At 51.7% G+C, this 27,220-nt stretch overlaps 1 protein-coding gene across 2 annotated transcripts in view; it reads right to left on the bottom strand.

Moving 5' to 3' along the window:
• PTPRN2 (protein tyrosine phosphatase receptor type N2) overlaps positions 1-25,675 on the bottom strand; it is an 831,505-nt gene extending 805,830 nt beyond the window's left edge. Inside the window, exon 1 of one of the 2 annotated variants that reach the window (XM_032244877.1) lies at positions 25,546-25,675. In XM_032244877.1, coding sequence (XP_032100768.1) covers positions 25,546-25,597 — 52 coding nt within the window. In that variant the 5' untranslated portion in view covers positions 25,598-25,675. The remainder of the gene's footprint in view (positions 1-25,545) is intronic. The other variant, XM_032244876.1, reaches the window with a different exon arrangement.
• Between the last annotated feature and the right edge of the window lie 1,545 nt (positions 25,676-27,220).

Raw genomic sequence — 27,220 nt, 5'->3', positions numbered from 1 at the left:
TGTGAACTGGTGTGTGCAGCTGTGTGTGAACTGGTGTGTGCAGTATCCATGTCAGGTGTGTATGAACTGGTGTGTGCAGTTGTGTATGAACTGGTGTATGCAGTATCCATGTCAGGTGTGTATGAACTGGTGTGTGCAGCTGTGTGTGAACTGCTGTGTGCAGCTGTGTGTGAACTGGTGTGTGCAGCTGCAGCATGCGTGTCTGTCAACCAGGCACGTGCCCACTCACACCCTCTTTTCCTCAGAGACAGCAAATCTGGGTGCCCCCAGGCCGCCTTGAGCTGTCAGAGGCATCCGTTTTACTGGCTCCATCTTACCAGTGAGGAGCCGGGAAAAGGGATTTTCTGAGCTTTTCACCACCTGCACGTGCTCAGTGTGCAAGGTCTGGCCTCTTGGCAGAGGGAGGCGAAGCATGAGGGGAGACGACAGCAGGCCCAATCCTGCAAATCCCGCGGCCGCAGAGGCATCAGGACTTCCTCCCTCTGCCCCTACATTTCTACCTGTGGATGAGGAACCACGCACAACTATTTAAGACCATTTTCGCCACAACTTTTGTACCAGATTAAGAAGAATAAATAAATTCCTCCCTGATGGCCTAGGGCCTTTGCGAGTCATCAAAACCTGCTTTCAAAGCTGCACACCTCAACACCCTTAAGATGACTTTTGTTTCACTTTGTGGTTTTGCTTTTTTTTTTTTTTTACGTAAAATGTATCACCTCACCCAAACCTAGAACCCTCCACAGAAGCTGGTACTTGAGGCAGTTTTGAGGAGTCCAGGCCGAGTGTGCCCATGACCAGATGCAGTCAGGTTCATCCTCGGGGGACGGGCATCACCCCAGCATCTCCGTCAGGCCTGGCCCAATGCCAGCTTCCCTGCCCCGGGCTAGGCCAGCACCCGCTCTGCACGCCCTGGGGCCCAGAGGGAGCAGCAAGGCTGGAGCTCACAGGCAGCAGCCCCTGCAAGCAGAGCCCTGCGCCTCAGTCAGAGTTCCTGTCACAGCTTGTCATTGCAGATGGATTAGGCTGGTGCAAAAGTAATTGCAGTTTTAGCAACAATGGCAAAAACTGCAAATACTTCTGTACCAATTTAATAATTGACATGCAAGGTCCTTTCTAACAGAACAAGCAATCGTCTCACACAAAAGAACTAAAGCAGGGCCCTGAGCTGCCATTACTGCAGTCCCCACAACACACTGCATTCGCTCAAGGCCAGATTCAGGCTGGCTGATAAAATGTTCAAAGCAAAAGATGAAATTCCTTCCCGAGACTTCCCTGCAGCACAGAGCCCTGGGCTTGGGGACGACGGGCTGTCCTGTACTCAGCCGGGGCTGCTATGTGGGTGCAGCTCACCAGAGTTCCTGTTCTTCCTTCTGCGACCTCTGAGGCCGTAACTCAACGTGTGGGCGTTCACCCACCTCTAAACTCTCCCATGTGGCCACTTCCACAGGCAGACAGGCATGCTGCTGCCTCGGGCCCAGCTATCCACTGCACTAAGCATCCTGTGAGACTTCCCTCCAGGTGGCCGTGACCTCCGGGGTGCCTTGTTCACCTCCATCGAACCCAGCCCTGCAAACGCATGCAGCACACAAAATGCCAGCGGGGACCCCCGGAAGCAGGACGGGAATTCCAGGTGGGAAGAAGCCTACCCGTGCCACCACCATCTCCGTCGACCCGGCAGATGTGTGGACACCGAGTCCTAGCGCCCCAACACCGTGGAGCGTGGCAAGGACCAGGCGCAATGCACACGGTGCACATGGAAGGGAAGGGTGCAGAGGGATGTGCTTCTTTTCCATTTCCGTCAGGAACAGAAGCTGCCGGGGCTTTTCATCAACCACTGCACATTCCAGGTCAAACGGGAGGCTTTCCCTGATGGCTCCACCCTGGCACCCGTCATCGAAGGAGGCTGGGCAGGGAGGCTCACCAGAAGCTTCTTCCCTCAATACCCGGCTGGCTCTGTGTGCACCTTTCTGAAGAAAACACTTTAAGGGATTAGACTCTGAAGGCGGAGTTCCCATCAGAGCAGGACGCAAGGGCAGCCTCATGAGGACGTGATTTCTGCTCCAGGGAAGCTCACAGGTTTTGCCTGTTCTTGTCATTCAAGAGTGACTGAAAAGACTTGAGAGAGAGAGAGACTGCTCTAGGCAAAGACTTTAGTTTCTGAGGCTAAATGAGAATTTTTTTCAGACACTTACATGGAAACGTGGGTTTTCCTGGTTGCTGAGGCCGGGAGGCAGAGAGCCGGTGAGGGAGAAGGAAAGGAGCTGGGGTCGGGGTGCAAGGCAGCCTCGTGAATCCGGAAGCAACCCAAAGAGGACAAGCAGAAGGCGGGGGGCTCTCTGTGTGAGTTTGCAGGGCCTCAACCATGCACCACAGAAACACGTTGTCTTTCAGGCTGGAGGCTGGAAGCCCAGACCCAGGGTGGGCAGGGCCGGTGCCTCCCGAGGCTGCAAGGGCTCCGTCCAGGCCCCCTACTCGTGGACGCCATCGCCACCACATCTCCCCGCAGCGCTTCCCGGCTGTGTCCACATTTCTCCTTGTGAGGGCACAGGCAGACTGGATCAGGGCCACATCACGGCTTCACCTGAACTAGCTGCATCTGCATAGCCGTATCCAGATTGGTCCGTGGTCTGAGGTTCTAAGGTCAGGGCTTCACCTGTGACTTCTGAGAGGGGCAGGGTGGAGGTGAGTCAGCCCACAGCACAGACACCTCAGAAAAGCCAAGGTGTAGCCGCCAGCCATGTACCTGGCGCCACTTTCAGGCCACACTGCTGCGTCTGCCCCCAGGACCCTCAGGACCTCTGGCTCCATCCTACACGCTCTCTGCATTCCTGAATGTTCTGCACAGGCCACCCTCCTGTGGCAGCTGGGAGAGACGCCTGCCCCTTTCCAGAAAGTCCGTGTTTGGACACAGCAGGTTTTAGTGAAATTTCCTCATTAAGGTCTGGACCACCTTCAGCTGTGCACTCGGGAGGCCGAGCAGATGGAATGCACGTGGGCACGTGGCCAGGGGAAAACCTGCCCCATCAGGCCAGGGAGCACACGTGAGTGCCTCTGCCAGGAGATCCCCCATCAGCAGGAAGGCAAGTGAATGAGACACACACACCCATCACAGGCCCCCCCACTGTACTGATGGTAAAATGTAAACAGCTCCAGAGCTGACCTGAAGAGCACACCTCCACCAAGCTGCACACAGTGGCTGCGAGGATTCCGCCCTGACGGGCAGGCCCCGCCCAGTAGCCCTGGACAGGTTCTGGCACGGGTCCAGCTGCCCTCGTTCTATAACAGCTCCCAGGTAATCCTCTGGAGCTCCAGGTTTGAGAATCGTGCCCGGAGGTATCACTGCTGTTCATGCTGCCTGTTGGACGGGAAGTGGACTCAGGTGGGCAGCGGGCAGGCGGGGGGCGGGGGTGCGGGAGGCCAGGACTGCGACCACCTGGGTTCTGAGGGTCGCCCACCAAGACCCCCTGGGGAGGGGTCCTGCACCCCCACTCCAAAAACTCCCAAAGTCCCACGAGGCTGAATCTTAATTTCCCCGGAGTTCTGAAATTCTGATGCTGGGATGACACCCTTTAGAAAAAACCGTGATGGTTGGAAAGAGGGAAGCGCATATTTGCTTTACGCCTTTAGCTAGCACAGAAAGTCACCCAGTCAAGGTAATGGAGTTTAAAATGCAGGGTAAAAGTCACGAAGAATACTACAATTCCATTTTTATAATTACTCACGCACTTACCAAAGAAAAGGAGGTCGATTAGGATGTACACAAAAATGACGCCAAGACGCCGGGGTGGGGGTCCTGCACGTGCTGCCTCTTCTGGTGATTGAGGCCTCTGGACTTGCTGTAATAAAAGGTAACGCCACGACAGCAGGGAAGACCCACTCTGTAAACATCGCTTCTTCAGAGCACACTGTGGGCCCAAGGCTTGTGCGTGACCCGGAACACCGGGTGTGGGGTGGGGACCCGTGCTGCAGGTTTGTGCTGCTGTGACCCACACAGGAAGATATTAGACCTTGCCTGAGCCACTAGCCAGGAACGCAGGTGGGCGGACTTTGACAGGAGGAGCTTGCCTGTTGGCTGAGGAGATGGGTTCTGTGTGTGCCTCTGAGGTCTCCCCACTTCCGGCATGAAACCCTCCTGCTGCAGGGGCTGTGGGGCCCCCAACTTGCTGTCCCAGGGCAGGCACTGGGCTAGGCTGAGCCGGTCCATGGGATGAAGACCTCAGGACCTGCGAGGACAGGGGCTCCCCAAGGGAATGCAGCTTTGGGCAACTGCTGGCTGCTTTCCTCAAATCCGTTTGGTTCCACCCACCCCTACCACACCAGCCACTCAGGAGTCTTGTGCCACAAACACAAGGCAAGGCCCATGTCCCATGGCCTCCAGCTCCCCGGCCCCAGGAGGAGCTAGGTAGTTACAGGTTTCCCCATCCACAAAGACAGCGTCACGAACATCCACACCCTCTAGGACGCCTGGAACCCACACCCTCCCGGGGTGCCTGGGAGACTAATAGGATTGCTGGGTGTCACGTCCCCCTTAAGATTTTGGGGTCCTAGCAATGCCAACACCCAGATTAAAGTCAGGCCTGGCCACAGAGGCTGCCCTACCTATAGGAAAACTCAATGAAAGCTTTGTCATTAGCTCCAGGCAGAGGCTTGGTCCAGGAGGGCTCAGGTCCTCCCACTGAAAACCTCTGAAAAGCTCGCCTTTCATGAACAGCCCTCTGGAGGAAACTTTTTTAGCATAATGCCTAACACGCATACAAAACAGCCGCAGTGTGCAACCTTCCCTCTCCGCGTTGGCAGGTAACAACAAACAAAGCTTCCGCAGGCTTGCTAAGCAACGGGCGTGCACAGCGCTTTCCTGCTGCAAGATACGATTTATCCAGTTATGTGCTATCAGATATTTTTAATCAGTATTTTTTTGAATCCAACCAAGATTGTGCCCTTTATACTCTTAATACAGTGAAGCTCATCTGTGTGTGGAGCCTCCACGTGGAAAACTCGGAAAATCTTCCCAGCAGCAAAGTGAAATGCTGCATACCACAGCCACAAGCGGCTTGTCCGTGAGACATCTGGCTACACACTGAGACCCGCAGCACCACTCATGTCAGGAAGGAAATGCTGGTCACACCTGGAGCCCCTGCATCATCAACCGCCCCTTCCCCAGGGCAGGTCCACCTCTCCCCAGTCTCTCCTGCAAACCTGAGTCCAGCCGCAGCCACTTGCTGGCGTGCGATGCTGACAGTGCCCAGAGTCCTGCCCCGTCCATGTACGTCTAGAAAACTACCCCATTCCCGTGCCCCTGGATACGTAGCTGACTGCCTCCTGGATACCGGGCTGAACTTGGAAAATGCTCCTGAGTTTGGTTTTTTGCATTAGATTTATGTTTCGGCTCATTTCGTCCCTCTGCTGTTATCACACACACCCTGGGTGACAGAGCTCCAGGATCACACAGGCACTCCAGGCAAATTGCTTTACCTCTCAACACAGAATCGGGAAGATGCTATAAATATTGGACAGGGTCTGTCCTGCACGGTAGCCTCGCCCTCAGCTGCCGGCCCTGAGCAATGAACGAGGCTGAGCGTGCTCACGATGCCAGCAATGGACCCTCCAGGGGGACACCAACATCTGCCTGTGAGGAGGTCGGGCTGTGGACAAGCCCAGCCCTGGGTCCTGGGCCCAGGATTGAGACAGAAGACCCTGGGCTGCCCAAGCAGAGCCTCGCTGCAGCCCCACCTGGAATCCATCCTTATAACAAAGTCCCGACACAGAACCATCACGGGCTCAGGGCAGGGACTGTGAGTTCAGGGCGTGATTATCTGGGAGGTGTGGAAAGGGCAAAAGCGAAAAGGCATCTCCCACAGTATCTGATGATTCAAGTCTTCACAGACCTTTTGTGCAAATTCCCTTAAAGTCCCTCGTCATCTTCAGAAGCCAAAATAGGAAAGGAAGAGACCAAACGATGAAGTCAGTGCCGTGCAGGATGTGACTTGTGAGGTTACACTGACATCTGGTGGTCTTCTGCGTCAGAAGAGAAACACGTCCCATCAAACATGCCTTTGCATTTTCTTTGGTATTGAAAGCAGACACCGCCAGAGGCAGCATTAAATGTTAATAGAATAATGAATAAATTAAGAATACCATTATGCATATTTTTCAATTTAATAAGCCGAAAGTACACAGCATGATTTTCCTCTTCCTAGGCCAAATCTTCTTAAGGAGCAGATTACAGTAGCTTTCTCTAGAGTGGAATTTTTCAAATAGATTTGTAGGAGAAGAGGAAGAAAGAAAACAGTCACCACCGGGTATCGGCCAGGAGGCGGGTCCCCGCCTGTGAGAACTGCAGGCAGCTGGACACAGATAGATGTTCGCTATCTCCAAAAATGATATTCATTACTGTGTTGCAAAATTAAAATAATGAAACAATCCAGTGGGCTCAGGTCCAAATGATAAGAAAAGGTAAATTGCATAATACAAATAAGGTGTTTCCTCCGCGTTTGCATTAATACACCAAACGCGTGACCCCCCTTGTGACCGCACGCAGCAATAACTAAGCCAGCCGGGCATGAAGGAGAACGGGATCGAAAGTTCACACTGTGATCAAAGTCACAACGCTTGATACAAAACATCAACGCTGGAATTAGGCCCAGTCGTATTAACATTGATGCCAAACACAACCTGAAACTCTGTTACCACAAACATTTCTTAAAAGATGCAAAGTTAACCCCCATATTTGCTATACATTCTAGTAATGAAGCTGCTCTTCTTAATTTAAAAAAAATCAAAAGGTAGTCACCCCAGACCAGATCCCAAGCTAAGTGCTTTACATACAATCATTTCATTTTCGTAGCACCCTGAAAGTTATATTTTCATCCATGATTCTTATTTCACGGGTGGATCAATGGTGTCTCCAGGAGGTGGTGAGCTTCTACATGCTGAAGGAAGTTTTCGGTTCCCCGGGCTTGCTGGCGTGGCCTGGGGCTGGCAGTGCTGTCTTCCCCAGACTCTCCCATCAGCCCCTCGCCTGCTGTCTGAGTCCACTCCTCCCACACGCAGCTGGTTTCCATATCCTGAAAATGCCTGAAGAGGATCATGTTTAGAGCAGCTGAAACTCTGGAGGGAGAATTTACAAAGCGTCCAAGCCCCTCCTCCACGTGAACCAAGGGATGGTTGTGAGGGCCCCTCCTCCACGTGAACCAAGGGATGGTTGTGAGGGTCCCAGGGTCTCTAAGAACAGAAACATCTGCTGGCTTTCAGCCTCACCCGCCAGGGGAGGGGCGGGGCCGGGATTGCGCGGGTCCCCTCGGACCCTCGCTTGGAAGAAGAGGTGTCCTCCTCACTCACCCAGACATCCAGAACCAGCCTGCAGAATCCGGCAAGCATTTTAAGAACTGAAATAAAGAGCTGAGAAAAATGTGTTGACATTGCCTGTCAAAAAATCTGGCTTTAAAAAAAAATAAAGCTGGTGTCCTTTTGAGCAGCTTTCGTGCACTTGCTTTCCAAAGTTTTCTGAAAACTTGAGAAAATGGGGCATGCCCCCATGGCCGACACAGCCCCGGCTGCCTGAGTTTCACTCAACAGCTGGGCGGCTCGGAGGCGTCCCTCGGGGTCATGCCTGGTCACTCCTTCAGGTTCCTCCAAGGCCTGCATGCAGAGCTGGAGCCATCCAGGTGACTCCACAGTCTCCGACCACCTTCCCTCCATTTACGATAAAGAAAAACCGTCCATTTCTGAGCCACCTCCCCAAACCCTCTCTGCCTTCACGCATCTGACAAGGTACCCTCTCCGCACAAGGCCTGCTGCCTCTCTGGAGCACCTTTCCCAACACCAAAACACCAACCTAACAAGACGCTCGGGACACAGCTGTCACCCCGAAGGCAGGAGGTGGGGAGGAAAGGGCACAGAATGCTGTCTCAATGCCAGAGTCACCCTTGCTCATCCCTGAGTACCCAGGTGACTCCAGACGGGAGAATTCATCTCCTTCTCGTGAAGTGACGGAGTAGACATCTGTGAGCTGACTTCCAGCTCTGATTAGGGTTTCCTCTGGCCCTGAAGGTCTATGATGCTGAGGCATGTGGGGTAGCCAAGGGCAGAGGCCCCCAGCCTGTCTCAAACTAGAGGCTTTGAGCAAGGTGAGCCTCCCTAAGCTTCGGCTTCGCCAACTGTAAAGTGAAAGAACAAAATCCTAAGTGCGTGTTAACGTCTTTGGGAATGTCCAGCTGGAGCCTCGGAATGTGCCTACGTGGAACAGGGTCCTTGCAGACCTCATGAGTGAAGGACCTCGAGGTGTGATCATCCTGGATCCAGGGTGGGCCCTAAGTGCAATGACTGACACCCCTGTAGGAAAAGGAGAGGACACGGTGACACGGGAAGAGGCAACAGTGGCGTCGTGGATGGGAGTGACCGTGCAGACAGGCGCCCAGGTGGCCCCAGACAGGGAGACACAGGGAAGGGGCCATAGGGCAGTGTGCCCGTGGGGTGGGAGGCCCGAGGGACAGGGTACACAAGTGCCCAGGTGGCCCCAGACATGGAACGTGAGTAGGAAATTCACTTTGTGGTGTTAGGCCATAGAGACCTGGACGGCCAGGCTGCCCCAGCAAACCTGGGGCCTGCTCCTCCTGGGCAGAGCCTCATTCTCACTCCTGCAGCTCCCGACGAGGCCTCGTTTTTCCACCTGTTTCTCCCTATGTCACGGGACCCTTCACAGACTGGGCGCTCAAAACATATGAGCAGCCCCACACTCACTCACAACCCACGGCAGCCCCACACCTCACTCAAAAGCCACGGCAGCCCCACACTCACTCACAACCCACGGCAGCCCCACACCTCACTCACAACCCACGGCAGCCCCACACTCACTCACAACCCACGGCAGAGCCCCACACCTCACTCAAAACCCACAGCAGCCCCACGCCTAACTCAAAACCCACGGCAGCCCCACACTCACTCACAACCCACAGCAGCCCCACGCCTCACTCAAAACCCATGGCAGCCCACACTCACTCACAACCCACGGCAGCCCCACACCCTCACGACCAAAATACAGCTCCATTTCTGCTTCCCATGGCTTCTCCACACTCTTTCCAGTGGGGTTCATTCTCCCTTCACCACATGAAGATGTGCGCAGTCACGGCTTTCTGGCCACCCTGAAATGTGGCATCTCCAGTTGCTCCCGTGATGAAGCGCAGGGCCTGGCGCTGGACAGTGCTGCCCCTGCTGGGTCCTCACGGCTCCTTCAGCAGCCTCTGGGGTATCCCTGCCTGGTCCCCTGGGCCCTTGCACATGGTCACCACTCCCTCTGCCCGGCCATGCTTGGCCCGTAGATGCTAGTGACCAACTGTGGTGTCAGGCCCATCGGACGGCTGCTCACACCCACCCCCAGCAGCCAGCCAGGCTTGTCCAGATCCCGGTGGGCATCAGACCTGGACTCTGAAAGGTTTGTGCTTCAGCCCTGCCAAGGGTTCCCTACGCCCCCACCAGGCTTCTGCTGGAAGGCTCAGTCCCCATCTGCCTCCAAGGCAGGGAGGTGCAGCACCACAGGGGCCTCTCCAAGGTGACCGCAGCCCAGACCTCGCCCCACATGCCGGGCCCGTGGGCATCTGTGACCGGGTCCAGATACGTGGAATTCAAGGCCGTCGGGTGGGCACCCTCATCCACTTGTGTCCAGGAGGCCTCCCTCCACCGAGGGGTACCCTGGCCCCCCATGCAGTTCCTGGGGTCAGTTGAGCCCAGGGAGACTCTCACCATGTTCATCCAAGTGAGCTGTTTACTTTCTGGCATCCGGCATGGTGCCCCGCCCCAGCAAGTGCTCAAAGTCTGGGGCTGTTGAACAAATAACTTGAGGAGGCAGGGAGGCCACGAGCCCCCAGACCTGCCGAGCCAACACAGCCACAGAGGACCCAGTGCCAGCACAGGCATCTCTCCTTGCCTGGGGTCAGCCCCCACCTTGCTCCTTGGGACAGAGCCCCAGTGTGGAGGAGGCCACAGGGGCCGTGGGAGCATGAGGAGCCATTTTCTAAGGCAATTTTTCCTCGAAAGGATAAAAATGTCTTCCTGGGTCACACTGTGAAATCCCCCACATGCCTCAGCATGGCATTTTCCCCTGGAAGGGGCATCCCCTCTTCAGTCATTAAGAAACACCCATTTCCCATACACAACACTAACAGTACTGGGATCTAAATCAAACAGGTTTCTCATTCAATTCACTTAATTTCTCACCTGAAATTAGTAATGATTTTCACACAGGCAACAGACATCTTATAGTTCTCCTGGGCTAGGAGTGAGAAGCCGAGAGGTTCACAAGGTTTGGGGCTACAGACAGGAAAGTGTAACCCGGGCCGTCTCTCCATCCAGGCACTGCACGGTCCACAGGCATCCAGACCTCCAAGTGTCGTGATCTCCAAGTACCCACATACTCTTTAACTGCAGTTATGGAGCCTAGAGGCCAGCTTTCAGTTAATAAAGTATTGCCACTTAATAAAACTACACACTGGGGTCAGTTGGGGGGAAATAGGGGCGGGACGGTGGGGGTGGGGAATTGGGGAGAGATAGCAAGGGGAGAGATGCCAGATGTAGGTGATGGGGAGGAAGGCAGCAAATCACACTGCCACGTGTGTACCTATGCAACAATCTTGCATGTTCTTCACATGTACCCCAAAACCTAAAATGCAATAAAATAAATAAATGGAAAAAAATAAAATAAAATTTCCCATACTCACTAGTAGAAAGCTCACTATTTTAAAAAATAAAGGGTCTATCTCTTACACTAGCCTGGCAGATGTCAGGTATTCTCCTTTAAAGGATCACAGAATCGGGGAAGCATAAATGAGACTCAGCCGTCAGCTCCACATCCCAGACGGGATGTGCTCACAGCCACCGTGGAAGCAGCGTGTCCCAGCCCGAGACAGGTGGAGAGAGGCACACAGAGGCAGCGTCCAGGTCTGCCCAGCGCTCACAGCTCACCACCTGGGAACCAAGGCACCTGCAAGCCCCGCTGTCATCCCGGGAACAGAGGTGACCTTCCTGTGGGAGACATGAGCCCTTGGGTAACACGGCCAGTCAGAGGACAGCATCAGAACTCTCTCTCCTTGTCTGATCTGAGTGCTTGACTTCAAGTTGGGGAACCTGGTACCATGCAGCCCACCAAAGCCAACGGGGTAGAAGACGCCACCCCGTGGTAGTCACACGTGCCTCAGGTGGGAACACAGCCTCGGGGGCCAGGGCAGCCCCTGGGGGGCCAGGACCTAGGTCTTGTCCAGACTCAGCTCGCTCTGTGACCCAGGCCAGTCACTGGCCTTCCTCCCCGGACGGCTCCTCTATGGCTCTTTGGACAACAGGCCCCTCTCGTTAGGCTGCTATGAGGGTGAAATGCGGCTGTGCGCACAAGGCTGTGGTGGAGAACACACGTGGCCAGAGAACACACGTGGCCACTCACAGCTCCTGCCAGGGCCCATTGCACCACCCTCCTCAGCACAGCTCCCTTCCCTCCCGCTGCTGAGCGGACTTGATTTCCTAACAGATGCAAGCTCGTTCCAGACCCACAAGAAAATACACAGCAAGGACAAAGTTTGTGCCAAAGTTGGGTTCAAGATCAAAAACAATCCTTTGTATCTCATTTGTAATAAGTTGTAGAGGCTCACAAGAAAAAGGAAAGATCATTCAATTTTCAGTGTATGCTTACATTTCCTATATGGCTCACTTAGCATCCGAACGCAAATACACACACACACGCATACACACACACACACACACACACACACAAATCGTCTTTAAGGAAATAAAACGCTATAGGCCTAACATGGCACCCAACTGGCCAAGTCCTCTTCCCAACTAGAAAACTGGCCACTGGCCCCTTCGCACCTATGACTAACACAGGGGTGAGGATCCGTCCTTGACCTTTTCTGACTCCCCTCCCAGAAGACCGCAGGGCTCAGGGGGTCTGCACGGGAAAGCCCAGGGTGGGCTCCATGGTGACCTCGGCAGGCGAGCCCACCCCCTCCCAGGAGGACGCACAGTGGTGAGACTTCTGTGGGTTGGAGAAGAGGACCCCAGTCTCTGAGCCTGGTGTCTGTAAAACTGGGAGAACAGGCCCATCCTGCGGATGCTGATTGCACGGGAAAGCACTTGGTGCGTCCAGACTCAGCGGTCCTGTCCTAGCAATTTCAGCTCAACACAGGCCGCCCTTAACCATGGAGGCAAGGGCCGGGCACGGTGGCTCATGCCTGTAATCCCAGCACTTTGGGAGGCCAAGGTGGGTGGATCACCTGAGGTCAGGAATCCGAGACCAGGCTGGCCAACATGGCAAAACCCTGTCTCTACTAAATAGCTTCAACCCAGGAGGCAGATATTGCAGTGAGCCGAGATCATGCCACTGCACTGCAGACTGGGTGACAGAGAGAGACTCTGTTTCAAAAAATTAAAAAAAAAAAAAAAACACAAGGAGATTCCTAGTGTTCCAGCATGGGGAGAACCGTGGTTCTGGCAAATCCTGTACAGAACAGAATACCATGCGCTCTCAGAGGATGGGAATCACGTGCCAACCCAAACAGCCCACAGCAGAGCTCCCCTGACGCAGCGCAGGGCACACCAGGAGAAAGGACGGCAGCACTAAACCATGAGGTTAAGACAAAGCGGCTGACGGGGAGCAGGCACCTGTGAGAATTTCAAGAGCAGAATTAACGGTAAGGAGGAAAGAAATCACCCTAAAATAGAATCTCATCCCATCCTCCTGGACCAGATTTACCTACAGTAATTGTATCTGTGAGGAAGAGAGCTGCAAAGGAAATTAGGTGTTCTCTGGGCACAGCTGTAGGTCATACATCAGCGCCACCCACTGAGAATTCCCATGAGGAAGAAGCTGGCAGGAGCTCGCCTGCGGGCTAGAGGCCACCCCCACTTCTACGGCCCACAGAGCCATCCTCACCAAGGTCCTCCATCCAGCGTAATTGCCAGCATTGTGCCATGCCTCCGCCCCAGCCACATCAGTGCAGCTCATCCTTCCAGGCTCCACTAAACACTGGGAGCTGCATTACAAATCGGGAGGGGCATCCAGTGATGAAGCTTCTAAGGCATCTCCAACCAGCCAACTCCCTCACACCAGCTAAATGAGCCAGACTGCTGCAGGAAAACGCTACCAATGATCCACGTGAGAGGACAGAAGGGAGAAGGCACCCCTGCCCAGCACGAAGCCTGTGAGGAAAACAAGAGCTGAGCATTCCAGCAATGACACAATCAGCTCCTCTCCTGATGACACAACGAGCTACTCTCCTGATACAACCAGCTACTCTCCTGACACAAGCAGCTACTCTCCTGATGACACAACCAGCTACTCTCCTGATACAACCAGCTACTCTCCTGACACAAGCAGCTACTCTCCTGATGACATACAAGCTACTCTCCTGATGACACAACCAGCTACTCTCCTGATGACATACAAGCTACTCTCCTGATGACACAACCAGCTACTCTCCTGATGACACAACCAGCTACTCTCCTGACACAACCAGCTACTCTCCTGATGACGCAACCAGCTACTCTCCTGACACAACCAGCTACTCTCCTGACACAACCAGCTACCCTCCTGATGACACAACCAGCTACTCTCCTGACACAACCAGCTACTCTCCTGATGACACAACCAGCTACTCTCCTGACACAACAAGCTACTCTCCTGGTGACCCAACCAGCTACTCTCCTGATGACCCAACCAGCTACTGTCCTGATGACACAACCAGCTACTCTCCTGATACAACCAGCTACTGTCCTGATGACACAACCAGCTACTGTCCTGATGACACAACCAGCTACTCTCCTGATACAACCAGCTACTCTCCTGATGACACAACCAGCTACTCTCCTGACACAACCAGCTACTCTCCTGATGACACAACCAGCCACTGTCCTGATGACACAACCAGCCACTCTCCTGATGACACAACTGGCTACACAACCAGCCACTCTCCTGATGACACAACCGGCTACTGTCCTGATGACACAACCGGCTACTGTCCTGATGACACAACCGGCTACTCTCCTGACACAACCAGCTACTCTCCTGATGACACAACCAGCCACTGTCCTGATGACACAACCAGCCACTCTCCTGATGACACAACCGGCTACTGTCCTGATGACACAACCGGCTACTGTCCTGATGACACAACCGGCTACTCTCCTGATGACACAACCGGCTACTCTCCTGATGACACAACCGGCTGCTTTCCTGATGACACAACCGGCTACTGTCCTGATGACACAACCGGCTACTGTCCTGATGACACAACCGGCTACTCTCCGGATGACACAACCGGCTGCTCTCCTGATGACACAACCAGCTACTCTCCTGATACAACCGGCTACTCTCCTGACACAACCGGCTACTCTCCTGATGACATAACAAGCTACTGTCCTGATACAACCAGCTACTCTCCTGATGACACAACCAGCTGCTCTCCTGATGACACAACCAGCTACTCTCCTGATACAACCGGCTACTCTCCTGACACAACCGGCTACTCTCCTGATGACATAACAAGCTACTCTCCTGATGACACAACCAGCTACTGTCCTGATGACACAACCAGCTACTCTCCTGACACAACCAGCTGCTTTCCTGATGACACAACCAGCTACTCTCCTGATGACCCAACCAGCTACTCTCCTGATGACACAACCAGCTACTGTCCTGATGACACAACCAGCTACTCTCCTGATGACATACAAGCTACTCTCCTGATGACACAACCAGCTACTCTCCTGATGACACAACCAGCTACTCTCCTGACACAACCAGCTGCTTTCCTGATGACACAACCAGCTATTCTCCTGATGACCCAACCAGCTACTCTCCTGACACAACCAGCTGCTTTCCTGATGACACAACCAGCTACTCTCCTGATGACCCAACCAGCTACTCTCCTGATGACCCAACCAGCTACTCTCCTGATGACACAACCGGCTGCTTTCCTGATGACACAACCGGCTGCTTTCCTGATGACACAACTGGCTACTCTCCTGACACAACCAGCTGCTTTCCTGATGACACAACCAGCTACTGTCCTGATGACACAGCCAGCTGCTCTCCTGATGACACAGCCAGCTGCTCTCCTGATGACACAACCAGCTACTCTCCTGATGACACAACCAGCTACTCTCCTGATGACATAACAAGCTACTCTCCTGATGACACAACCAGCTACTGTCCTGATGACACAACCAGCTACTGTCCTGATGACACAACCAGCTACTCTCCTGATGACACAACCAGCTACTCTCCTGATGACACAACCAGCTACTCTCCTAATGCAACTGGCTACTCTCCTGATGACGCAACCATCTACTTTCCTGATGACACAACCAGCTGCTTTCCTGATGACACAGCCAGCTGCTCTCCTGATGACACAACCAGCTGCTCTCCTGATGACACAACCAGCTGCTCTCCTGATGACACAACCAGCTGCTTTCCTGATAATACAACCAGCTACCTTCCTGACCTACCGAGAGGGCAGAAACCACACCTCTGCTCCCTGCTTCCCAGTTCACCTTTGCTCTGCAGTCAGTACTCAGGGACCCCATGATGGCATTGGTGAACAAACAGAAAGCTGATGAATGACATCAAACAAACAAAAACGACCTGTAGCAGGTGACTTCAAGAAACCCTCCTGCTTTCCCTCCTCAGGGGAGAGAACCAGCGGCCTTGCTGGCTGGGTTTGGAAGGGTTACCCTAGGCCCTACACGCCATCCTCTCTAAGTGTCCACCAGCCTCTTCGGCCGGGCTGACACTGGACACCACCTGGACCCCACCTCCACCAGATTTGAACATCGCTGCTCTGGTGTGCAGCCTGCTCACCAGACTTACTTGAGCACTCTGTGGATGTACAGAAAGGGTTTAAAACCACAGGTCCATTCTGCCAACACAAACTGCATGCCACAGGCCCCACCTTAGAGTTACCACTGAGGACTTATTCCCCTACCTCACCCTACAGTGGCTTATTAATATCCCACGCATGCAAATCTCCTCAAAAACCCTCAACAAAGTACGCAGGCCACCCATGCCTCCTACTCATTCAATTGATTAATGAAAAAGATTCTTAAGGGAAAATTAAACAAATCAGGTGATTTAGCCTAGTTTTAGTTACTAAGAAGGGACTTCAGAGTAGTTCACCAATTGTCTCTAAGGATTTTCAATAGGAGAGCATTCACCGGAGGGCTGGGTGGTCCCCTAAAAGACTCTGCCTCTGTAAGAGCTACAATCCCCATGTCTGCCGTGGCTGGGGCTCCATGTCCCCACGACATGTCTGGTGGCAGCTACCACAGTCCTGTCTCATCCAGAAATCTAAGTGTTGGGTTCTGGTTTCTTCTCCTTCACATTCACCTTTGGGGTTAGTTTCAGAAACAGCAAATCCTATAATCCATGGTTCACAAGCCTGACCACACATCAGAACCATCCCTAGATATTTTCCATACAGGTGCCTGTCCCTGGGCCCCATGCACTGGAGAAAGCCTATAAAGTTCCACCTTGGCGCCCAGGAATGATAATCTAGCTTCACTCCATAGTCAGCCAGGCTTGGGACAACTGTGGTGGATGATGTGATTGCATCAGGCAGCCTTCATTTGCAGGTCCAACCTGCAGGGATACATGGCCAGAGTTTAGATATGCACCCCCAACCGTGAACCACACAGTCCAGATTTCAATTACATGGCATATTAACTGAGTAACTGCATAAAGTACAATGCGTGCTGCCAGCTCTAGTCCACAAACGACCACACGCTAACAGCCATGTGGGACAGGCAGCCGTGTGGGGATCGGCCAGGGTGCCTGTCACTCAGCTCAGCACAGACAGCAAAGAATGGAGCTGTGTGGCTGCATCATCTCCCAGGGAGAAACCACACATTTCACAGAAGTGGATTATCAGAAGAAAGAACAGACCAACAAAGATAAAAGAGCACCAAAGAATGAAAAGGGATGGTGCTAGAGGTGAAATTCCAAAGAAAAGCCAGGGGGCAGTGAAAAGACAGCTTGCTGGGGAACATGGACCGGCTACCATGTGGGGCACTCAAGGTACGTGGCCGCAGGAACCCAAGGAAGGCGACTCATCCGCACACAGCAGGGAAGTGGCAGTGCGGGAAATAATCACGTTGTCTGGAGGAAATGGGACGAGAAGACCTTCACAGTAAAGGGATACTCAGAGGCACTTCATCACCATGAAATGGCAAAGTGCAAAATATTGGAGGGCAATCCAGACTCAGAAAGGGGTTGACATTCAGCAAGCCATAGGGAGAATGCTCACACCTATCACAGCCCAGACAAGCATGCAAGTGCCACTTACACTATATTGAGATGCTGTAGCTCTCACTGTCTCCCTGTGTTGTCATGGTGTACTACATCAAGATGCTGTAGCTCTCAGTGTCCTGGTGTGTTGTCACACTGTACTACATTGCAGTGCTCTAGCTCTCAGTTTCCCCACTGTGTTAAGTCATGATGTATTACAATGAGATGCTCTAACTCTGTATCCTGCTGTGTCAAGTCATGGTGTGCTACATTGAGATGCTGTAGCTCTTACTGTCCCCCTGTGTTGTCATGGTGTACTACATCAAGATGCTGTAGCTTTCAATGTCCCACTGTGTTAAATCACAGTGTAGTATTACATTGAGATGCTGTAGCTCTCGGTGTCCCACTATGTTAAGACATGGAGTACTATATCAATATGCTGTAGCCCTCAGTGTCCTGCTGTATTGTCATGGTGTACTACATTGAGATACTATAGCTCGCAGTATCCCACTGTGTTAAGTCACAGTGTACTATGTTGAGATGCTGTATCCCACTATGTTAAGTCATGGTGTACTACATCAAGATGCTGTAGCTCTTACTGTCCTACTGTGTTAAATCCTGGTGTACTACATCAAGATGTCCTAGCTCTCAGTTTTCCCACTGTTAAGTCACAGTGTACTATATCAAGATGCTGTAGCTTTCAGTTTCCCTGCTGTGTTAAGTCACAATGTAATATATCAAGTTGTAAGTCACAGTATACTACATTCAAGATGTTCTAGCTCTGTGTCCTGCTGTGTTAAGTCATGGTGTACTATGTTGCAATGCTGTAGCTCTCAGTTTCCCCACTGTATTGGCACAGTGTACTACATCAAAATGCTGTAGCTCTCACTGTGCCGCCGTGACAATGTACTACATCGAGATGCCATAGCTCTCAGTGTCCCACTGTGTTATCACGGTGTATTATGTCAAGATGTTCTAGCTCTCACTGTCCTGCTGTGATAAGTCACAGTGTACTACATCAAGATGTTCTAGTTCTCAGTGTCCCACTGTGTTGTCATGGTATATAACATCGAGATATTCTAGCTCTCACTGTCCCACTATGACAAGTCATGGTGTACTACATGGTGATGTTCTAGCTCAGCGTTCTGCTGTGTTAAATCATGATGTGCTACATCAAGATGCTGTAGCTCTCAATGTCCCACTGTATTAAGTCATGGTGTACTACATCAAAAGATGCTCTAGTTCTCAGTGTTCTGCTGTGTTAAGTCACAGTGTGCTACATTGAGATGCTGTAGCTCAGTGTCCCTGCTGTGCTAAGTCACAGTGTACTACCTCAAGATGCTCTAGTTCTCAGTGTTCTGCTGTGTTAAGCCACAGTGTGCTACATTGAGATGCTGTAGCTGTCAGTGTTCTGCTGTTAAGTCACAGTGTACTGCCTCAAGATGCTCTAGTTCTCAGTGTTCTGCTGTGTTAAGTCACAGTGTACTATATTGAGATGCTCTAGTTCTGTGTCCTGCTGTGTTGTCATGGTGTACTACCTCAAGATGCTGTAGTTCTCAGTGTTCCATTCTGTTAAGTCACAGTGTACTATATCAAGATGTTCTAGCTCTCAGCATCCCGCTGTGTTAAGTCACAGTGTACTATATCAAGATCCTGTAGCCCTCAGTGTCCTGCTATATTAAGTCACAGTGTACTATATCAAGATCCTGTAGCCCTCAGTGTCCTGCTTTGTTAAGTCACTGTGTGCTACACTGAGATGCTGTAGTTCTCAGTGTTCCCTTGTAAGTCACAGTGTACTACATCGAGATGTTCTAGCTCTTACTGACTCCATGTTTTAAATCGTGGTGTACTACATTGAGATGCCCTAACTCTCAGTGTCCCACTGTGTTAAGTGACAGTGTGCTACATGGAGATGCTGTAGCTCTCAGTTTCCCCACTGTGTTGTCATGGTGTACTACATCAAGATGCTCTAGCTCTCACTGTCCCGCATGTCATGGTATACTATATTGGGATACTCTAGCTCTCTGGGTCCCACTTTGTTAAGTCACGGTGTACTACATCATTGTCAGTGTCACTGCTTTCATTTCCCTACACACTTATAACTGATTATAAGAGTTTGTAATGTTTTCATAACAATGTTACAGGTCATGGAATAATCTCACTTGCCTATAAGTTATTCCAATGGTTCACACAGTCCTTGCCACTTCTCCTTCACTGTGCAGTGAGATACAGCCTGGTATTGGTTTCGTGCTTGACTCTGACGCTCTTGCCATCTTTTGTAAGGTCCTGTGTTTAAATATTGCATTTCAGGCAGCTGTAGTGTTTCCAACTTTGAGGAGGGATCTGGAGCCTGAAGACCTGTGTCCTTGGCAGTGACCTGTGTGTGGACCCACCTTTCTGAAATTAGACCCAGATGCTATCTCAAACCTTGATGTCAAAAAAACATTTTCTTGACATCAAGCACTTTTGGCCTCGAAAGCTCCCTTTTAGAAAATGGCTGTTTTGCAAACATTATATAAGCTGTCACCAGCAAGAATTCCTTCGCTACCGTAATCACTAATCAGAGACTGAGGAAGTCTCGGTCAAGAGCACAGGGCGTCAGAACTCTCGGAGGTGCCCAGCAGAGCGACTGATCTCTCTCCGAGTCCCTGCTCTGGGAGGGTCGGCCCTGACTCACACAGCCCTCCTTCCACATCACACCAGGAGACCTGCCACACAGCACTGCAGCCGGAGTGAGTGAAACACCTGCTGAGCACTTGGAGAGGAGAGTCCAATTCACAAGCCTCCAGCACTCTGCATGGCCAGTGTTCACCACCCAGGGATTTCCAAGATCACACATCATGTCAGACTGGACTCAGAAGCTCAGCACTTCATTATTTTATTATCTTCAAATCTAAAAGAAGGGGCAGTCATTATTTCAAAGCCCACTCCTGAAGGAAAAGGCTCATCGACACCAGTGCTGGGTACCGAATCCACCTGTGTTAGTGTCAGACCCTGAGCTGTGCCAAATCCTCAGTGCCTCTATTCTTTACTCAACAGGCATCTGCTGAAACTCTGCCACATTGCCCACAGTTACGTTCTTGTGCATCAAGGACCTGACCCCCAAGATCCCCAGAGCTTTGGGGCATTTTGTGAGCAGTTCCTGCCACATTTGTGTCCAGCACAACGGTGAGTAAAGGACTGGGAAAGTGTTCTCCCTCCCAGGCCCTCCTATCTCCTAAAGAAAAGGGAACGTGTTCTCTGCCAAGTCCTCCTGTCTCCTAGAGTGACTGAGTCAAGAACTGGGAACATGTTCTCCCTCCCAAGTTCTCCTGTCTGTTTTCCTTCCCAAGGCAGGCAGGACGCATTGTCTTACAGCGAGCTGGCCTTGGCCTGAACTCAGAGAGCCAGCACCCCAAAGCTGCAGTGGTGAGGAGGAGACTGCCCACCTGGGAAAACGCCCCTAGGTCTTCAGCCAAGATGATGGGCACAGCCTCAGCCTCCTGACTCTTGCTGACCACAACGCCCCTAGGTCTTCAGCCAAGACGACGGGCACGGCCTCAGCCTCCTGACTCTTGCTGACCACGGGTTACCTCAGCTCTTCTCTCCTTTGAGGGTATCTGAGCCACATGTGGCTCTTTTCAGAACACAGAATCTTGGCTCTGTCTTTTCCTGGGCTTGGGGTCCCTGGGACTCTGGCTTCAGGCACAGGGTCCAGCATATATTCCTCCTTCTTCATCAAAAGCCAATGAGATCAGCATAGTTGCAAAGCTCCCTTATGTTTTTAATGAGAAGAGTTATTTACAAAAAGAGGCCGTTTGACAAGTACCGTGCAAAGCAATTCACACCACTGCACGTTACCCGAGTTCCCTTCCCTCCGAGCCCCAAGCTGTCATGGCTGTGAGTCATCCAAGTGGGCTTCCCAGAAGATAATCCCAGTGATGAGTGGTTCTTGCCTCCCTCCTCCAGCCACATTTGTGAAATGTGCAAGCAGCGGCGTCTGCTGTGGAAGCAGGGATGAAAGGATGGCTCTGAGTCAGTCTCCTCTGTGTCCCTGTTAATGAGATGCAGCAGTTGCACAAGGGGCAGGTCACAGGCGGTTCTGGCTCACAGGCGCTCTGGGTTCCAACAGGGCCTAACAGAGATGTCCAAATCCAGGATCACCTCCCCATACTTGATCAGACCCATAACAGCTTAGAAAGCACAACACACCCAGTTCTGCCCCCGTCATCCTCTGGTCAAGTATCTGAGTTCAAGGTCATTTCTGAACTGAGGATTCCCACATCTCATTAGACCTGTGTGGCTCAGATATTTACTTCAGGCTTGGGAAACAAGGGCCAGCTGCACCCATTGTCAGTCCCATTATGGCTGGAGGTCCCATTGTGGATGGAGGGCTGCTGGGTCCCCTTACAGCTGGAGATCCACTGGGTCCCCTTACGGCTGGTGGTCCGCCACATCCCTTTATGGCTGGAGGTCCGCTGGGTCCCATTATGGCTGGAGGTCCACTGGGTCCCACTGCGGCTGGAGGTCCGCTGGGTCCCACTGTGGCTGGAGGTCTGCCAGGTCCCACTGCGGTTGAAGGCCCACTGGATCCTTTATGGCTGGAGGTCCGCCGGGTCCCTTTACAGCTGCAGGTCTATACATCAAGTCCTGAACAGCTCTTGGGCCTTCTGGTGAAAAGCTGACTGAACTCACACTTGAAAAAAGAGCTCAGCCTGTGGATACCAGTGACACCCGCCCTGGTAGGAAATGCAAATGTAAGGCTGCTTTTGTTCCTTGTAGTTTTCAAATTTATTTTAAAGTTGGGGTGATAAGCGCTCGGTTTTTGCGCACTGAGTGAAGGGCAACGTTTCATTATTTATGCAAAGTGCATCGACAAAGTGACGTTGAAAGCTTTTGCCATATTTTCCTCTTTGTAGTTTCTCCAAGTGAGATATGTCAAGAAGCAGCTTTCCTGTGATGCACCTCAAAATAAATGGAAAGAGAAACGCAGCAGATGGCTTGGATTAAATCCGAACAGTGATAAGTTCTGCTTTTAGGACAGCTGGGTAATGTACTCTTTGCTCAAAAACATGTTTGATCTGAAACACAAAAACAATCTTACGGTTTCCATGAAAATGAAAGAAAAACGAGGCTGAATAGTGGGGTAAATTGCTAGCTTTCTCCCCAGCATGCTCTGGGCTTCTTTGGGAGCCACGTGCTCTGTTTGATGTAAATGAGATAGAACTGAAATTAAAAATTTTTACATTTAAAAGTAGTGACCAAACCTATTTATGAATGCCTTTGGGAAAATAAATAATTATTATTAGCCCTAAGGTTTAGGGTTAAAATAAATAAAGTTTGTCTTAATGCTGAACAACTTGGGGACACCTTCATTTTCAGATCTGTGAAATATTCTCAAGCAACGTATGCTGGAACTGGAGACCAAGTTACTGATGAGGGAGGTAGTTTGGTTCTTGGCAGTCAAGTTCTGCATTAATAATCAAGCCTCATCACAGAAACACTTAAATCCACTTTTCATAGAATTATCTACTGAAAAGTATCACTAAAATGCAATTTTGCTAGAATACATCAATTTTTCAAGCTGACTGAATCTTCCTAAGAGATTGAAAACTACGAAGGAGCTGGCCTATAAGGAACTGAATTGCAGTCAACCTTTTAAGAAATGCAGATCGTGTGGTTCAATTCATTCACTTGAGAAAAAAAAAGGAAAGGCAGATCAGAATGCAAATCCGAGGTAGGTTCTTAAACTGCAAAAGACAGCATCCATGTCTCTGAAAAAGCCTCGGGCTCTCTGGCCAGCCTGGCTGGGGAGAGTCGGACTGTGAGAAGTACCAGCAGGCCCCATCCACGGCAGCTTCCAATACCATCTGATTTTCTGAATTACAAATCTGGACGTGGAATTGAGCCGGAAAACTCTGAACGCTGCCAGATTCTCATTTCAGATGCACACACACACTCTTGCATGTCTAAAGGAAGTAAAATAAAAGGAAGATTGAAGGAAAAAGAAGGAAAAGGAGCCCTCTACTCCACATGAAACGGCAAACGCCATCTGAAGGTCTCGGAAGCTGCACTGACGTGATACCTGGACTGGAACTGCCAGCTTCTGGGACCACCATTCGGACCTGGTCTCAATAATCTTCCCGAGCTTGGCCAGCTCACAGGAGCTCAAGCTTACAAGCAGTTGGTGGTTAATCTGCACGGTCAGTAGAGACGAAGAAAGGCTTTAAGGCCACTGCCCACTCCTGCTGCTCTCCAGAGACAAAGTGGGCAGAGGATGACGATGGCAAGTCGGGGTCCAGGCCAGTTTCCCAAATAGGAACCATGGCCACTAAACCAGAGACCACAGGTGTTCTTTCCCTGCTCCTCAGCCCGAAGCAACAAGAAAAAGGGAGCCTGAGGTGACGCCACAAAATGCAAATTTACCTTCAACACTGTCACTTGTTAAGACAGCAAAGAAAAGAGCCTTGAGCCATGAACAAACTGTATACATCGACTCCTTTGGGAAACAAGCAAGAGACCCAAGAGAAACCACGGGGAAGACACCAGGATCCATGTTCCCCTCTCTCCCCTACTGCTGGCCCAGACTTAAGCCACACGGGAGAAAAGGAAGTAGATTTGGGAGCTTCCCTCCACCCATGGCAGCCTTCCCTTGCTAAGTGATGCAAGCCTGACCTTTCCTGGGAGCACCCATGACCTCATGGGGAAACGGTGAACCTCAGGACATGCAATGGTCCTGCCCAAGCTTCCTTTCCAGTGCCCCTGCCTGTCCTATCCAGGGCACTCCCAAACTGTCTCAATGAAAATGTCCCTAGAGGGGAAGAGGTCTCAGAGATTAGCCCCTCTTGTCCCTCATTTTTTTTTTTTTTTGAGACGAAGTCTCACTCTACCACCCAGGCTGAAGTACAATGGCACGATCTCAGCTCACTGCAACCTCCACTTCTTGGGTTCAAAAGATTATCCTGCCTCAGCCTCCTGAGAAGCTGAGATTACTAGTTTTTGTATTTTTAGTAGAGACGAGGTTTCACCATGTTGGCCAGGCTGGTCTCGAACCCTTGACCTGTAGTGTTACGCCTACCTTGGCCTCCCAAAGTGCTGGGATTACAGGCGTGAGCTGCCACAACTGGCCCCTCATTTTCTAGATGAGGAAAGAGAGAAACTGGGACATGACAGTCCCTTTATGGCCTGCACTGGAATTGAATCACGAAAATTGCTTTGCATGGAGTTCTGCTGTGCTCTGTAGTTTGCAGGTATTATTTCCTTTTATCCTCACAATTCCTCCTCTAAGGTGGTAATTACCTTATTTTCACTTTTTAGATGAGGCTAAAGAGCTCCAAGGTCCCGAGCGGAGAGGCACCTGTCGGATTCTGGCACCTGCTGCACCACCCTCCAGGTGCCCAGTGGTTTCTCTGCGGGGAACACAGGCTTACACAGGGCACGGAAGTGCTCCGTAACGTGCACACGTGGACGCAGAGAGGCCAAAGAGGGCAGGCACATGGCACCATCTGTTCTGTTTACGAGTGGTCCGTTCTTCTCTGGGCTTTATTGAGCAACCGCCCAAGTGGAAGAAAAGCAATCATGAAACAAGGCATCATATCGACTCCCCCAGCTGTAATGGGATTGTGTCAAGGAGCAAAGCGAAGCATTGTTTTCAGAAACTCTGCCAGTTAATGTTTATTGCTCCCAAAGTCTGTGATTATAACACACTAGCTCCGGGTGGCTGAGTGAACGTCGCTTCATGCAAAAACAGGGACAACGTCTGTGACCTCTGGAGATGAAGATTAAAGAACTGACCCTCCTGCTGCCTCCATTATTAACATGTCTCTAGCTACAGTCAAACAGACCGTATGTGCGTGCGGAACGGTCTCACACACACACACGCCAGCACGCGTCATGCCCGGTGGTCAGGAAATGCTCTTCTACCAGGGACTGAGACGGCCGCAAAGCACAGCCCTGAGAGCAGAGTCAAGCACAATGCTGCTGCTTGGCGCCGGTGGCCAGGCGTGTGCGGTGCCCTCGAGAAGGTCTGAGGCCTCAGACCTCGGGGCCCAGGGGCGCTAACCATCAGCCTCATCTCCCATGCCAGCTGCCAGGGTCTGGTGCCCAGGTGTTTTGAAGAAGGCACCCTGTAGGTATACCTACCATCCACCATCAGGTTTCTGTGAGTAAAGGAGGGGCCCCTCCATCATGTAGACATCACTTGAGGCCTTAAGACAAAACAACCATGTTCATTGCTGCTAAGAACCCAAAACGATAGGCTGAAAAGTCCTGATGCGCTGTCAAGAAAGACGGAAGAGTCCTACCTAGTCCATCCTCACTGATGCCTTCACACCTGACTCTGCCCAGGACTTCCATTCTGCCTGGCTTCCAAATGTCAGGAGTTCTCTTAACCTGTCACCAAGTGTTAAAAGAGAGCGATGAAACCCAACAAGCCAGTCTGAGCAACTCCAAACTAGGAGTTTGAAATGAAATGAAACTCACAAATGAAACTCGCTCCTACAAGAGGGCAGGGGAGCTGGAGCACTTTGTTTCATCCTGAAATGGAAAAACATTCACTTTTAACAATAAGAAAACACGAGGTGGTGAAGGCACAGCGGTGTCAGACATGGCTCCCAGCGCATCCGGGCAAGGGGGCTGCGAAGACGAGGGTGGCAGTGAGACCCTCGGGAAAGCCTTCGGGGAAAGCCACTGGGCCGTTCTTTTAAACCACGTGTGCCCCTGGACAGAAACTGCACAGGAAAAAACGAACATTATCTGTGGCCCAGCAATCTGAGGAAACGGCTGCTACAACGTCTATTTCTCTCCGTAGTTGAGATCACAGCATTGGTACTGATATTGGTCTATTTATTATATTACTTATGATGTCTCCATCGTTGAGATCACAGCACTGGTATGCTTCATAGCTTCCTTTGTCCTTTAACATGATTCCACCAGGATTTTCTTACGTTCTTAAGACACTGCTAAGCATAATTCTAGCAGCCAGATGGTATCCGTCACAGAGTCGCCGTCACCCGACCAGGCCTCTGTCTCACAGGTCACTTTCAGTCAGTGCTCAAAGGGGGCCGAGCAGTGATCTAAGGGGGGCAGTTACAGTTCAGAGGCAGAGTTCCTTCCTCATTCTTACGGGGAATTCAGTCACTATGTCTTTGTGTCACTTACTCACTTCTTTCAGGTCTTTTCCAATAAAGACAGAGCTTTTCCATGGCAGTGGAAATTATAAAAGCAGCTGCCCTCATGCAGAGCGTCCCGAGGGCATCCCAACTGCACCCTGGTGCCAGGACAGCCTCATTGCAAGAAAAACAGGGTGTGGGAGGATTTGCAGATTCTAACTGACCCGGCCAAATCAACCTGTGGGCACATGGCAAGTTGGTGGCCAAGCCTGACCTGAGACCAAGGCTTCAGATTCCTAGCACTGACCGTCTTGCTTGCTAAGATATAATATTCTCATCTAACTGCTCTGTACTAAGAATATCCTTCCTGATCCAACCAACGTGTTTCAGAGGTACCGTACCCATGCCAGGGCAGGGCAGACTGTTCCTGCGTCCCCAGCACTTGCCCAGCCAAGGGGCTTTCCTGAAGCCAAGAGCATGGCGAGGCAGCATCCGAGACCCTGCTCTGCAGCAGAAGCTGCCCTGCGTCTCCAGGGAAGAACACGTTCAATCGGAACTGAAGCACGTTCCGACAGATCCACATTCCTTCCCGCATGAGGGAAGCCTTGAGGAGGTCCTGCTAGGCTCTCGACGCTGGCCCTTCGCAGTTGCTCCTCCCACAGCCCGGAGCTCAGCATCCCTCCTCCGGGACGTCCTGCCACCAGGCACTCTCTGCACCGCCCACTCCGCCACCATCTCTGCCTCCTTCCCGCTGACCGTCAGCCCAAAGCTGGGTCCCCGCTGCGGCTTCCACACACCCTTAGACCCGCTGGTGATGTGCCGTCTCCCTCATTCCCGGCCTGGGAGAGCCTGGCCTGATTGCACGTAC

Source organism: Sapajus apella, unplaced genomic scaffold (genome assembly GCF_009761245.1).
Source record: "Sapajus apella isolate SASKATOON/1434 unplaced genomic scaffold, GSC_monkey_1.0 scaffold56, whole genome shotgun sequence".
NCBI lineage: Eukaryota > Metazoa > Chordata > Mammalia > Primates > Cebidae > Sapajus > Sapajus apella.
Note: the sequence above shows the minus strand (reverse complement) of the source record. Positions and strands in the feature narration are given on the sequence as shown.